The 14,158-nt window shown below is 59.3% G+C and overlaps 1 protein-coding gene across 2 annotated transcripts in view; it reads left to right on the plus strand.

Moving 5' to 3' along the window:
- The first annotated feature begins 263 nt into the window (after window positions 1–263).
- Window positions 264–14,158, plus strand: part of NIBAN2 (niban apoptosis regulator 2) — a 37,307-nt gene continuing 23,412 nt past the window's right edge. For both annotated transcript variants that reach the window (XM_054284021.1, XM_054284022.1), the window contains exon 1: window positions 264–348. In XM_054284021.1, coding sequence (XP_054139996.1) covers window positions 294–348 — 55 coding nt within the window. In that variant the 5' untranslated portion in view covers window positions 264–293. The remainder of the gene's footprint in view (window positions 349–14,158) is intronic.

Consider the following 14,158-nt stretch of genomic DNA (forward strand, 5'->3'; position numbering starts at 1 on the left):
GGCACTGCGGGGCACAGCGGGCACTGCCCAGCTCCGGCTGGGGGCACGGCCCCCTCCTCCATCCTGCCCATCCCCCGGCTAATTAGCCGCGCTAATTACGGCGGGGGGACACCCGCAGCCTCTGCCCGGGGCCGGGGGCGGTGCGGGAGGAGTGGCCGGGGGGAGCCGTGGGGCGCCGTTCTGCCGGGCCGCCCCGAGCTCTGCCTTCTTCCTCCTCCTCCTCCTCCCCCTCCCTCTTCCCTCCTCCTCCCGCCGCTCCTCCCGCCGCCCGGCCCGGCCCGGCTCCGCTCGCCATGGGAGATGTGGTCTCCACGCACCTGGACGAGGGTCGCCGCCAGCACATCGCGGGTGAGCCCCCGGCATCCCCCGGCTCCGCTCATCCCGGGGGGATCCCCGGCATCTCCCCATCCCTCCTTCCATCCCCGTGGGAACCCCCCGCTCCGTCTTACCGGGACCCCCACGCCTCTCTCTCGCTCTTTAAAGTTTTTAATTTTTACTTTCCCCGCGGTTTTGTCTCGGCGCAGCTCGGGGGGTACCCGGGGTGCCTCCCCAATGAAAGGCTGCGTTGTGCCGGGGTGTTTGCGCTGGCGGCGGGGCTCGGGGACCCCTCGGGCTGTGGGGAGGGGAGAGGGGAGTTGGGCTCGGGGGGATGCTGGGAGCGCAGGGACACCGCTGTCATACGGGCACTAATATATATAAATTATATATAATATATAACAATAATTGTATATTATATATAATATTATATATATATATATTTATGCAAAAATAATGCTGGCGCTAGCTGAGCCTCATTCCCTTCCACAGTGCTGGGACATCCTTAGGGAAGGATCTTACAACTTAGGAACTTAGGAGCTCTCCCTTAGAGGTCCTGGGGTGAGGGAAGGGCTGCCTGCACCCCACGCTGGCTCCGGGCAGGACACAGCAGTGCCCCCGCCCGCTCCGTGCGACGGGCAGGGTGACAATGCAGTCATTGAGCGCCGTGTGTCCGCCGGCTCGGGATGTCTGTCTGTCTGTCTGTCTGTCCGGAGCTGCCCGGGAGCCGCGGGGTGACGGATGGTGTGAAGCCGTGCCTGGGGGGCTCTGCGCTGCTCATGGGGTCTGTGGTGACACTGCTGACCCCTCTAAGTGGGGTCACCCCCTGTCGCTCCCCCCGAGCCCCTTTGCGTCACTCGTGATGCTGGCGCTGGGCTCCCCGGGGCTTCTGAGCGGGCAGGACGTGACCTCCGAGCCCTTCCGTGTCCCAGCTTTGCTTTCAGCTCCCCAGGCTGACAAAAAACCCCTTCGTTTCCAGCGGCTGAAGCGGGGCCGCACCTGAGCGCTGTCACAGCCCGGGTGGCTTCGAGCTGGACCTTGCGCGTCTCATGGGGACCGCCCATGTTTTGGAGGTGGCCCCGCCGTATCGCTGCTCTGTCGCGGCCATAAAGCCGCCACGGGAGTGGCTCTGGAGTCCTTTTGTCCCCAAGGGCTCTGTGGGAAGGAGCTGCCGTGGGGCTGGCACAGGCACGGCCGTCTCGCCGCGCAGCCCATCTGCCCTGCCAGGCCCCGTCCTGGCAGGAATGCTTACGTGGTATGCGGCTCAGCAGGACGCCAGCAGGTTTCTGAGCTTTGAAGGAGAGCTTGGAACTCGCTCTGGGGTTTTCATCTTGCATTAGTTAAAGTTCCAGCCCGGCTCAGCACCGGCTCGGGGCTGCCTGTGGCGGGTTTGGATCCAAAGCACATCCTGAATTTCTCTGGAGCTTGCTGAGATTGTCTGTGCACAGATTGCAAGCCCCTGTGATCCTAATCCTGAAGAATAACAAGGAGAAGCCTGGCTGGGTTTCCTGTGCAGGAATCTGGCTCTGCTGGGGCAGGGGTTGGGCGTTTGCAGGGACAGGCTGGATGGCTGCACCCTGGCAGGGCTGAGCTGCTACCCCAGGGTGGGATTTAACCCATGCTTGGGGTCTGCAGAAAAGAAAAAGATTTCATGAGGGGAAAAAAAAGATTTCTGTGGAATAGGATTATGGAGACTGGGCTGGGACGTGTCCCATGCCATGCTGGGGTGAGCAGGCCCACACACCTGTACTGGGACACCTCCCTGGGAGACACTGGGGCAAACTGGGTTCCTGGAGCGCCTCTCTGCTCCTGCCAGGGCTCCTGGCTGCCTGAGGAGCCCCTGGAGCTGGGAGGGGCTGGAGCCCAACAGGCAAGGCACGACTTGCTGTCAGGCATGCAAAGCAACGTGGCGGGGAGAGCTCCGGGTTTTCCTGCCTAGCTCGGCCTGTTCTCCCCTGCTGCCGCCCCAGGAGGGATCCTGCCCTTCTCCAAGCAGCTTTTCCCAGTTATCCTCCCAAATGTGGGGGTTTGGATTTGCTGCCCATTGCCCCATGAGCCCTGGGTGCTGGAGGACAGGAGCTCTTTGGGCTTGGCAGCGTTTCCTGAGGTTGCAGCTCCTTAGACCAGCAGAGCTGCTGGGGAGAGCCTGGCCTGGTCCTGTGCCCTCCTGGGAATGGGGTAAAGGCAGGAGGGAGGTGGGAGAGGCCCTGCCATGCCCACAGTGCCCAGGCTGTGCAGGTGCCATGCCCATTTGATGGTGGCTGTGTGAGGCTTATGTCCCCCAGAAGTCACCAGCCACACAGGTTTCACTTGGGTGGCTCAGGAGCAGGCTCCTTCCTCCCAGCTGAGGCTGGAGGGCTCCAGGCAGTCACAGAGGCAGGCCCTGCCAGCTTTGGGGTGTCAGGGCAGCCAGGTGTGATGCACAGGTGTGATCCTGCATTCCTTCTCCAAGGTCTCTCTGACCGGTGCTTCCTCCTGCCCCCCTGCTTTGGGCATCTTCCTGCCTGAGTCAGCCAGTTTGTTTGTCAACACCTTCAGCTGCTCTCCTCCTCCTCCTCCTCCTCCTCCTCCACTTCCTCCCAGATGTGGGTCGGGAGTTGTTTCCAAGCTGCTCTGTGGGCTGGAGCAGGGCTGGCTCACCTTCCTTGTGCAAGGATGCCCAGCGTGGGCACCACCACCAGGGTGGCAGGGATGGGGTGCCCTGGGAAGCCAGGGTGTCACTGGGTGGAGTTCTGCACAGTGTCTCTCATGCCCAGGGTGCTCTCAGCATAGGACAGGATGAGCTCTTCCCTCATGCTGGGGATCCTGATGCTTCCCTGGAGCATCCCATTTACCCCTTCTCCTGGGGGCTGAGCTGAAGCGTGGCTGGCAGGAGCTCTGGGTGGAGCTGCTGCTCCTGAGCCCAGGAAGGGATGCCAGCACCCAGGGGTGCAACAGGAGCTGCTGGGTGAGAGGCAGAGACCAGGGATGCAGCAGGAGCTGCTGGGTGCCATCCTGAGTGAGTGGCAGAGCCCAGGGATGCAGCAGGAGCTGCTGAGTGAGTGGCAGAGCCCAGGGATGCAGCAGGAGCCCCTGGGTGCAATGCCAGGTGTGTGGCAGAGCCCAGAGATGCAGCAGGAGCTCCTGGATGCCACCCTGGGTCAGTGGCAGAGCCCAGGGATGCAGCAGGAGCTGCTGAGCGAGTGGCAGTACCCAGGGATGCAGGAGGAGCCCCTGAATGCCATCCTGGGTGAGTGCCAGCAGCCAGAGATGCAGCAGGAGCCCCTGGGTGCAATCCCAGGTGGGTGGCAGCACCCAAGGATGCAGCAGGAGCCCCTGGATGCCACCTGGGTGGGTGGCAGAGCCCAGGGATGCAGCAGGAGCCCCTGGGTGGGTGGCAGAGCCCAGGGTTCAGCAGGAACTCCTGGATGTCTCCATGCCAGAGGGATGTGGGGGTGGGTGGCAGCACAGGGAGGGTCCCTGGGAGCTCACACCTTGCTCTGGCATCTCCGGGAGTCGCCAGCCCGTTAATTAGGGAGTGAAGCAGCTGCTAATTTCGGGCTGGGAACTTCCACAGGCAGCAGCCCACGCGGAGGTGGCAGAGGTGACAGCGAGCCTCGTCCCTGGGGCGGGACCTGCGGCCTCCCTGCTCCAGGGAGCCTCGTGGGGCATTGGAGTGTGCGAGCAGGGGGATGGGATGGGATGGAATCCGGGGTGGGATGGATCTGGGATGGGATGAGATGGGATCTGGGATAGAATGGGATGGGATCTGGGATGGATCTGGGATGGGATGGGATCTGGGATCTGGGATGGGATCTGGGAACTGGGATCTGGGCTCTGGGAACTGGGATCTGGGCTCTGGGATCTGGGACGGGATCTGGGATGGGATGGGATGGGATGATATGGGATGGGATGGTATGAGCTGTGCTGCAGGGCCAGCCCCAGAGGTGCCCGGCAAACGCCAGAAGGCACCGGGCTGTGCCGTGCCCCGGGCCTGGAGGCCGCTGGCAGCAGGAGAGGAGGTTCTCTGTGGCTTCCCTGAGCGTGACTCTCATTTCCCAGCCCCTGCCCCAGCCCAGCCCCAGCCGGCGTGGGAGGTGCGGGCTGCCGGGCTCTGGGGTTGGTCTGCAGGCTGCACCCTCGCCCTGCCCCGGGGGCGGCCGTGCCGTGGTTTCTCCCAACGAAACGTGCGTCTTTCATCGCCAAATAAATAACTCCCCTGGCATGTCAGGGCTCCGTGCCAGCGCCCAGGGCTGGTTCTGGCACGCCGGGGCTTTACCTGCAGCCGTCGTGTCGGGGCACGGGGCTCGCTCGCAGCCCGGCGTGCCGGGGCAGGGGACACTCTGGTGGCCTCCCCGGGTGGGTGGGAGCCCTCCCGGCGGCGCCCCTGCCTCCCCTCGGGGGGGGCTTCCCCTGCCTCCCCCCGGGCCGGGTTTAGCCAGAGGGATCAGCTGGAGCGAGCTGGGGCACGCACGGAGGGGATCCCTGCTCTGCTGGGAGCTGCAGGGCTGGAACGGGAGGGACAGAGCCAGGGGGGCAGCTCAGAGCTGTCCTCGGGCCAGCCCGGGGAGAGAAAAACACCCCCAGAGCAGGACACCTCCATAGCAGTGTCAGACACCCCGAAAACCATGGCAGGGATGTTGGATTAAGCCCTTTTCTCACTCAGATTATGCCCTTTTCTCACCCAGATTAAGCCCTTTTCTCACTCAGATTATGCCCTTTTCTCACTCAGATTATGCCCTTTTCTCACTCAGATTAAGCCCTTTTCTCACCCAAATTAAACTCTTTTCTGCTCCAGATTATGCCCTTTTCTCACCCAGATTAAGCCCTTTTCTCACCCAGATTAAGCCCTTTTCTGCCCCAGATTATACCCTTTTCTTATCCAGTTTATGCCCTTTTCTGACCCAGACATGGGGCAACACTGAGAGGTGTTTTAAAAACTTTTATTCCATTTTCAGTCCCTTTTCTGATCCAGATTATACCCTTTTCTGACCCAGTTTAATCCCTTTTCTGTCCCAGTTTATGCCCTTTTCTGTCCCATATTATGCCCTTTTCTGACCCAGACACGGGGCAGCTGAGAAGCGTTTTAAAAACTTTTATCCATTTTCAGTCCCACGTGAAGGGTGAGACAATACAGATGTTATAATTCACGCCATCACAACCAGAAGCCAACTATTTCCTAATTACAATATATTATAAGTGTTTATTGGCCTATCAGCTTTAGCTGTAAATGCCTTAAAGATCTACAAATTCATTTCCCACCCAGGGACACAGCTAGGAGCTGGGATTTCCCAAGCCTTTGCCTCCCCTCCTGCCCGGATGCCTGCAGAGGCTGGCTCAGAGCTCAGAGGGGCTTGGTGCCCCTTGGCACTGCCCCAACCCACCCTCCTGGGGCTGCCAGGCTCCTGTGCCCCCCAGTTTTCCTGGAGGAAGCAGGGCTGGAGGGATGCAGGGATGCTCATCCATGCACATTTCATGGGGCAGGGTGTGGAGGCAGGTGAGGAGCAGCTCTCCTGCTCTGCCCCTGCAGGACCCAGCTCTACTCTCACCACCCACTTTGGGGGGATGTCACCTCCTCCTGGGGTCCCCAAGCAGGGGCCGTGCCCGTCCCTGTCACTCCTGCACCGAGATTGAGTCAGGATTGTAGAAAAGGCAAAGATTCCTTTATTTAAAGGAACCACACGGTTTTATAGAGTGGTATGATAGTTTCTATTCTATTGGCTAACAAACAAAAACATCTTCCTCACGCACTGTCTTTGAGAGGAGCAGAAAGATGAAGTAGAAAAACGCTACCTGAGAATTGTTTATGCTTAACAAGTTATCACATCTTTCTAACTCTTTAAAATCTTTCACAGGCTACTGTGAGAAAGACTTGCCCTTTCTGTGTCCCATGCCATCTACATGTCCCCAGCCCCTGGCTGGCCTTGGAGCCTTGTCCCCATGCCTGCAGTGGCTCCGTGAAGAGCCAGGAGGGGAGGAAGGGGCAAAGCAGAGCAGTCCCTGCTTCCTCCCAGTCTCCTGGACCGGCAGGGCAGGAAGGAATAAAGCTCCACCTTTTCCCCCTTTTCAAAAGGAAAGAGCAGCGACATTTGACACAGGTCCCAGCTCTGGTAGAGCACAGTGCCTTTCTCCGTGCCTCCCTGCCCTTTGCCATGCCCTCCTGCCCTTCTCTGTCCCCTTCTGCCCTTCCCTGGCAGGGATCTCTCTGGGGAATTCCTCTTGGGAGCTCAGACCCCAAATGGGACATTCAGGATGGATGGGACACTGCCCTGGAGGTGACAGAGGCCTGGGGCAGGATTTCACCCATCTCACCCTTGTGGGGTGCTGGTGGCTCCTGGGGCACAGGACACTTGTCCTGGCTTCCCTTCTCCTCCTGCCAGCTCTGCTCAGCCCCTTGAGAGGTTTTTCTGCCCAAAGCTGGGGTCTGCCAGCTCCCAGACCCCAAAATTGTGGTGGCTCAGCATCCTGTGGGATGGGTTTGGAGGAGCTGGGTACAGAACCCTCCCCAGCAGCAGGGAGGGAACTCCAGGACGGGTTCAGGATAGGTTCAGGACAGGTTCCAGGTCTGTTTTCTTCAATCCCTTGTGGTTGGGTTGTTTTTTTAGATGCACATAAAAATCTTTGTTCGCTCTCCTCCCCTGGGGCTGGATTGGGTTTCCCACTGGCACTGTCCAGCTGGGCACGGGACAGTGTGCCAGGCTCAGCTCCTCTCCTGGGGCTGGGCACGAAGGGACACAAGGGACACAGCTCCTGGGGCTGGGCACAAGGGGACACGAGGGACGGGGACACAAGGGACACAGCTCCTGGGACATCCCTGAGCAAGGACAGCCCACCCCAGCTGGAGGAGATGGCCAAGTTTGCAGTGTCCCCTTTGCTGTGGGGACCTCAGCTCCCTGTCCCCAGCTGGCAGGGGATGGCAGGAGGGTGTGGATGGTGGTGCACACCTGGCTGGGCTCGGCTCAGCTGGGCTGGGCTGGGCTGGGCTCGGCGGGATTGCGCCATCCCGAGGGATGGATGCAATGCAGCCCAGCCGGTGCTGGGGGATGAGCCGGGCCTTATCTGGGGTGGTGCCGGGTCCCACCCTGCTGTGGGGACAGCCAGAGGGGTGGCAGCTCCTCTCCACCCTGCCCGGCTGCTGGTGGCACCCAGGGGGACAAGGGACACGTGGGGTGATGTGGCTGCAGCCAGGATGAGGGCAGGGCTGCTGCTCTAGCTCAGGCTTTGGGGTTCGGGTTTGGGGATGCTCCATCCCCCCACAGCCACCTGCCTGCCCATGGGACACATCCTGGGAGTGCTGTCACTTCTGCTGGTGGCACTTTGGGCTGGCATACCTGAGGGCACCTGTGCCCCACAGCTTTGGAGCTCTGCCCCAAAGGCTGCTCCAAGGGCAAAGGCTTGCAGGCTGGAGGGGGACAGGGATCTCCTCCTGGGGACAGGGATCTCCTCCTGGGGATGGGGATCTCCTCCTGGGGATGGGGATCTCCTCCTGGGGACAGGAATCTCCTCCTGGGGACGGGGATCTCCTCCTGGGGATGGGGATCTCCGCCTGGGGACAGGGATCTCCTCCTGGGGACGGGGATCTCCTCCTGCCCCATCCCTTGTGGGGATGTGTTTGGGCAGGGAGGCTCAGGGCAGGCCCTCAGTGCAGCCCTGAGAGGCGCTGGGAGCCACGCTGCCATTTGTTATTTATTTGTCATTTGTTATTTGTCATTTGTTATTTATTATTTGTAATTATTATTTGTTATTTGTTATCCACGGGCACATTCCTTGCACGCACGTTTGAGTACATTTGGGTACACGTGTCATGGAAATAATTGTTTCGGTGGCTTTTATTTCTTAGATATATATGCTCAGGTAAATTTTTCCGTAGTAGGCACCGCCTATTAAACTCTACACTTAGGGATTGGATAATTTGATTTTTTATTAGAGGATTTATTATTATTATTATTATTATTATTATTACTATTATTATTATTATTATTATTAATAATAATAATAATAATAATAATAATAATAATAATTACAGTTTAGGACACTTTCCTTAATGAGCATCAGTCTCACACTTGAGGAAAAAAGATGTGTAACTCTAAGGTTTACAACGTTGGCTTCAGGCTTTTAAAGCAGAATACTTTTTTTTTTAAGTCCCTAGTGAAAGCCCTTTTCTTTTATTCCCTCTTTTTCTTTAAACCAAGGCAGGCACACGCTGCCTTGTTCCCAGGAGCAGCAGGACACTGGCATCCACAAACTCCTGGCCTCTAACCCTTGGTGTGCCTGAGCCCCAGGAAGGGTTTAGGGGCAGGGGCTGAGCCCGGCTCAGGGACTGGGGATTGGGGAGAGGGAGCAGCGGTGCCCAAAGGAGCAGCAGAAGCTGTGCAAAACCCCAGAGTGGGTTTGTCAGTGTTTTGCAGCTGTTTGGAGGTTAAGGAGATGCTGTGGATGTGCTGCTTCATTTCCAGCACCGTGCTCGGCTCTGGAGCCGCGCAGGGCCAGGCAGGGAGCGCAGTGTGTCCCGGCAGGTGGGGCTGGCAGGGAGGGCAGCCTGTGCAGGCAGGGAGAGGTGCTGGGGATGGGCTGGGTGTAGGAGTCTTGGGGGATAGGATGGTCAGGATGGATGGACATGAGAGATCTCTGGAGCCAGGGCATGGAACTTGGGGTTTATTGCAAAGGGCCTGGGTGCAGGGCCCTGCTGGGAGCTGCCAACCACAGCTCAGAGCAGGAATGAGAGAAGAGAGGGGGAGAGAGGATGAGAGGGTAAGAGAGTAAAAGGGTAAGAGAGCCAAGTTCCCGTTACAATGCAATAAATCATCTTTTGTTTTGAGTATTCTAATTCTCACTAACCAATCTAGTACAAGATACAAATCCTATAGCATTTCCATACAGCCTATAAGAATCATTACATTACCATACTGTGTTACATTTTAAACCCTAAAATCTCCTCTTTGGGCCCCTTCTGCCAAGCTGTAGGGTCTGCTCTGACCCTTGGGCCTGTCTGCAAGCAGAGGGTGTCGTTCCACCAAAATGGGATTATCTTCAGCTGGCCACACCATTGTTTTCCAGTTGTTCAGTAACTGAGGGATCTCAAAGCTTGCTTTCATTTCAATCTCACTTATAGTTTCCATATTCTCAAAACCTTTTGCCAGACAATCATATTTATAAGGCTTTCCTGTTTCATCTTCCCCAACAACATCTGGGCACTGCAGGGTGGGCACAGAGCCCCGGGGGTGCCAGCAGGGCTGGGGTGGCAGAGCCGTGTCCCCGGCAGGTGCCCCAGCCCTGCGCTGGCACCACGGGCGCTTCTGACTCATCCGGGGGCAGAGCCCGGCACGGCTCGGGCACGGCCAGAGAGGCTCAACCGGTTCAGGCCCGGCCCCAGCTGGTTTCTCTGGAGGCTCTGCTGCCTCATCCCTTCCTGCTGCTCAGCCCACCCTTCCCAGCGCGGCTGAGTCACAGGGCAGCATGGAGAGGCACCGTGTGCTCCCTTCCCACCCCCACCGCCCTGCTCAGCTCCTTTCAGGCACTATTCTCAGTTCTGAAAATATTCCCGATGGATTTTGGGGTGCTGCTGGAGCCTGGCAGTGCCCCTGTCCTGCCTGGTCTGAACAGTGCCTGGCACAGAGCAGCCTCTGCTCCTCATTTGTGCCAGTCAAGCTCAGTGCAAGTCCCGACAGCAGCCCAGAGCAGGAACACCTGGGCTGGGCTTGAGTGGGTTTGACTGGGTTTGGGTGGGTTTGGGGTGGATTTGAGGTGGGTTTGGGGTGGGTTTGTGGTGGGTTTCGGTGGATTTGAGTGGTTTGAGTGGGTTTGGGTGGGTTTGGGTGAAGGGTGTATTTGAGTCCGAGGAGGTCAGAAGGAAAACTCTCCCAGTTTTTGCTCTCCCCACTTTGCTTTCCCTGTTCCAGCCTCTCCTGGTGTGTATGAGAAGGGCAAATACCGAGAGCTGCTGGGTCAGCCCTGGTTTGGCCTCCCCCAGCCCCTGTCCCAGTGCCCCCGGGTGAGGAACTGGTGCCCAACTTCCCCCAGTGCTGGCACCTCCTCGGGATGCTCAGCCGGGCTGAGTCAGGCCCCTGTGAGGGAGTTTGTGTTTCTGGGTGGAAATGAGCTCACATCCAAATTCCCGAAACCCAAAACTGCCGGCTGGGACTTAACCCTTTGTGTGCCCTGCTCTGCAGGGTTCCTGTGCCCCATCCACAGTGCCACTGTCCCTTGTGCCACCTCCTGCTGTCAGCCTTTCCCAAATTCCTGCTGGGATGAGCCAGGACAGCCCTTGGCCTTGGGTCCTCCTGTCTGGGTGCTGCTTGTGGGATGCCCTGGGCACCTCATCCATGGCATCCTGTGCCCCCCCGTCCATGTGTGCACCCCATCCTCACCGTGCAGTGCCCTCAGGGAGATGCCCCCACACCCTGTCTCCATAATGCCAGGATTTGGGACAGGGAGATGGCCAAGGGACAGTGGGAACAGCCTGAGGACAAGCAGTGGCATCAGACTCCCTGCAGTGCCTTTGTTTTTCCCTTGCTGGAAGAGCCACCAGGCCATCGCTGGCCCTGTCAGTGCCACCGTGGTGCTTGTCCCTGTCAGTGCCACAGCTCTGGAGCCTGTGCTCCCCCCTCCAGCAGCCTGCCCCCGCTCACTAATCATTTACGGGCTAAATTAGTAATTAACTCCTCCCCCAGCAGCCTGGGCAAACTGGCCAGGCCAGCGCACACTGCCCACGGGTCACCTGTGCCACCTCCAGCATGGCACAGAGGGGCTGTTCCCAGGGCAAGGAGCCCCAGCACAGGGATGTGAGGCTGTGACCCCCCCCACAGTGTCCCCAGGCACATCCCTGTCCCCCCTGGCAGGGGCACAGGGGACACTGTGTGGGACCAGGGGAGCTGGCCTGAGCCTGGCTGTCCCACAGGGCTGGGGCCCTGCCCTCCCTGCCCAGGGGTTCTGCTTCAATGCGCTGCTTTGGCCTTTTTGTTTCTCTTATTTTTTTCTGGACCAAGAGGAAAATTCCCTCTCTGGGGTGAGGCATCCCCGTGGCATCCATGCACAGGGGTTTGGGCACCCTGCTCCAGCCCCTGCTGTCACTCCCCTCCTGGGACAGTGGAATAGGATGAGCTTTGAGCTCCCTTCCAACCCAAAACAATCTGTTATTCCATGATTTTTCATCATCCCAGGAGCCTTTTGCAAGGACTGGGCTTCCAAAGGCACCTCAGCCCCTGCACAGATGGGAAGGGCAGGGACACCTGAGGGCTGTGGGTGCTGCACCATTCCAAGCATATCAGCAGCAACATTAATTGAGATGAAGAATTCTCTTGGTGTCTCACTGGTGGTTGGGCCATGGCACACAGAAGCAGATTTGCTTAGTTTAATACAGCAGTGGGAGTAACTCAGTGATTCTAGATGGACTTGACAGGCAAAAACTGGGAATTCAGTTCAGCAGCAACGGGTGGAAATCTTAAGGCAGTGGATGGTTTTACTGCACCATTGGCACAACGGGCTGTGGCCTTGGAGGAGGATGCAGAGGTTCCCTCTGGGCTTGGCCAGCTCTGGCTGCAGCCCCTCTGGGTGGGGGTGTGTGAGCACACGGGGGTGGGTGGGTGTGGTGGAGAACAGAAGGGCCTGGGAGGTCTCCACAGCACAAGGGAGACCAGAGAGGGATTCTCATCAGGAATTGCAGTGACAGGACAAGGGGGAATAGCCGCAAACTGAAAGAAGGGAAATTAGGTGTTATATAGGGCAGAAATCCTTCCCTGTGAAAGGAGTGAGTCCCTGGCACAGGGTGCCCAGAGCAGCTGTGGCTGCCCCTGGATCCCTGGCAGTGCCCAAGGCCAGGCTGGAGGGGCTTGGAGAAACCTGGGACAGTGGGAGGTGTGACACAGGTGGCAGGAGGTGGCACTGGATGAGCTTTAAGGTCCTTCCAACCCAAATATTCCCCAGTGCTGGGTGTGCCTGTGCTGCTGCTGCCCCTCAGCCCCAGAGCTCTGCTCCCCCTGCCCAGCCCTGGGGACACACCTGGGCTGAGCCACATCCCTGTCCCCATCAGGCTCTGTCCCACCAGGGACACACAGAAACCCCCGCAGGTGCTGAGCTGAGCAAGAATGACGAGGAGGAGGAAGGACAAGGAAAATTTGGAGCAAACCTGTGCAGGACTGACCTCCCCCTGGCTGGATGTGCTGACTGGGCTGCCCAGGGCTGGGCTGTTTCCAGCAGCACTCCCATTTGCACATGATCTCAAGGGCAATGAGGAAAACGAGCTCTGGACGCACTGTGGTGCTGGGAGGGCTCTGTGTGAGCCTGGGGCTGTGGGGTGAATTCCTGGAGCTCTGCTCTCCCCACCCTGCTGAAACAGCCTGCAGGCAGCAAGTGCAGCAGCAGCAGGGATCAGAGCAAGGTCAGGGCTCGGCTGCAGAGATCAGGGCTCAGGGTCACACCTGCAGCTCACGGGTGGCTTGTCCCCAGGGCACAGAGCTGGGGCTGGCCCTGGGGAATGGGAGGTCAGGGTCAGAGCTGGCTGCTGCCTCGGGATGTGTCTGTGATGGAGAGTTCCAGAGGGGGCCATGGAGCTGCAGCCGGGCTGGGGGAGCTGGGGGTGCTCACCTGGAGAGGAGAAGCTCCAGGGAGAGCTCAGAGCCCCTGCCAGGGCCTGAAGGGGCTCCAGGAGAGCTGGAGAGGGACTGGGGACAAGGGATGGAGGGACAGGACACAGGGAATGGTTCCCACTGCCAGAGGGCAGGGATGGATGGGATATTAGAAATTGGGAATTGTTCCCTGTGAGGGTGGGCAGGCCCTGGCACAGGGTGCCCAGAGCAGCTGTGGCTGCCCCTGGATCCCTGGCAGTGCCCAAGGCCAGGCTGGGCAGGGCTGGGAGCACCTGGGACAGTGGGAGGTGTCCCTGCCATGGCAGGGGTGGGATGGGATGACCTCCAAGGTCCCTTCCAGCCCAGAGCAATCTGTGATTCCGTGTGTGGGGCTGATTATGGGGCTGGAGATGCTCCCAAGGGCAGGACACAGCCAGTGCAGGCTGCTGGACCAGCTTGGACAGTTTGCCTTTGGAATCCTGAAGGCAGAATCCACCTCCTGCCCTGGCTCAGAGGGACCAGGAGCCAGCAGGGCTGCCCTGGCTGTGACCTCTGAGCACGGCAGGGCTGTGCCTGCCCTCGGGGCACCCACTGCTCCAGGGCTGTGCCCTGCCTGTCACCCTGCCCTGGCTGACAGCTCTGGTGGCAGCACCGCTCAGGGGCTGGGCAGGAGAGGAGCCTTCTGTCCTGTTTTCAGCCACAGAAGCCTCGGACTGACCCGGGACAAGGACATACCTGTGCTGCCCTGCTCTGTGCCCTGCTGTGCCCACAGCACAGCCTGGGTGATGCCAGCGCGGTGTGGAGGACCTGGCAGGGAGGGCTGGAGCGTGGCTGGGAGCTGCTGTGGCTTGGCTGAAGCCTGTCCTTGCTGTGTCCTTGACATCCCACCCTGTACCCAGCCTGGTTTGGGGTTTGGGTGCCCAGAGCCCTCTGTGTGCCCTCTGGAGGTGCTGTGGCCTGGCTGAAGCCTGTCCTTGCTGTGTCCTTGACATCCCACCCTGTACCCAGCCTGGTTTGGGGTTTGGGTGCCCAGAGCCCTCTGTGTGCCCTCTGGAGGTGCTGTGGCCTGGCTGAAGCCTGTCCTTGCTGCCATCATCCCATCCCACCCTGTACCCAGCCCATTTTGGGGTTTAGGTGCCCTCTGGAGGTGCTGTGGCCTGGCTGAACCCTGTCCTTGTTGCCAGTACCCACCCAGCCCTGTACCCAGCTCAGTTTGGGGTTTGAGTGCCCTCTGTGCCCTCTGGGCTGTGCAGCCCCTTCATGTCCCCCCTGCTGGAGCCACCACGTGTGCCTGAGTCACA

This window comes from Melozone crissalis, unplaced genomic scaffold (assembly GCF_028551555.1).
Source record: "Melozone crissalis strain CALT ecotype California unplaced genomic scaffold, PUWL_Pcris_2 ptg000041l_1, whole genome shotgun sequence".
Lineage (NCBI taxonomy): Eukaryota > Metazoa > Chordata > Aves > Passeriformes > Passerellidae > Melozone > Melozone crissalis.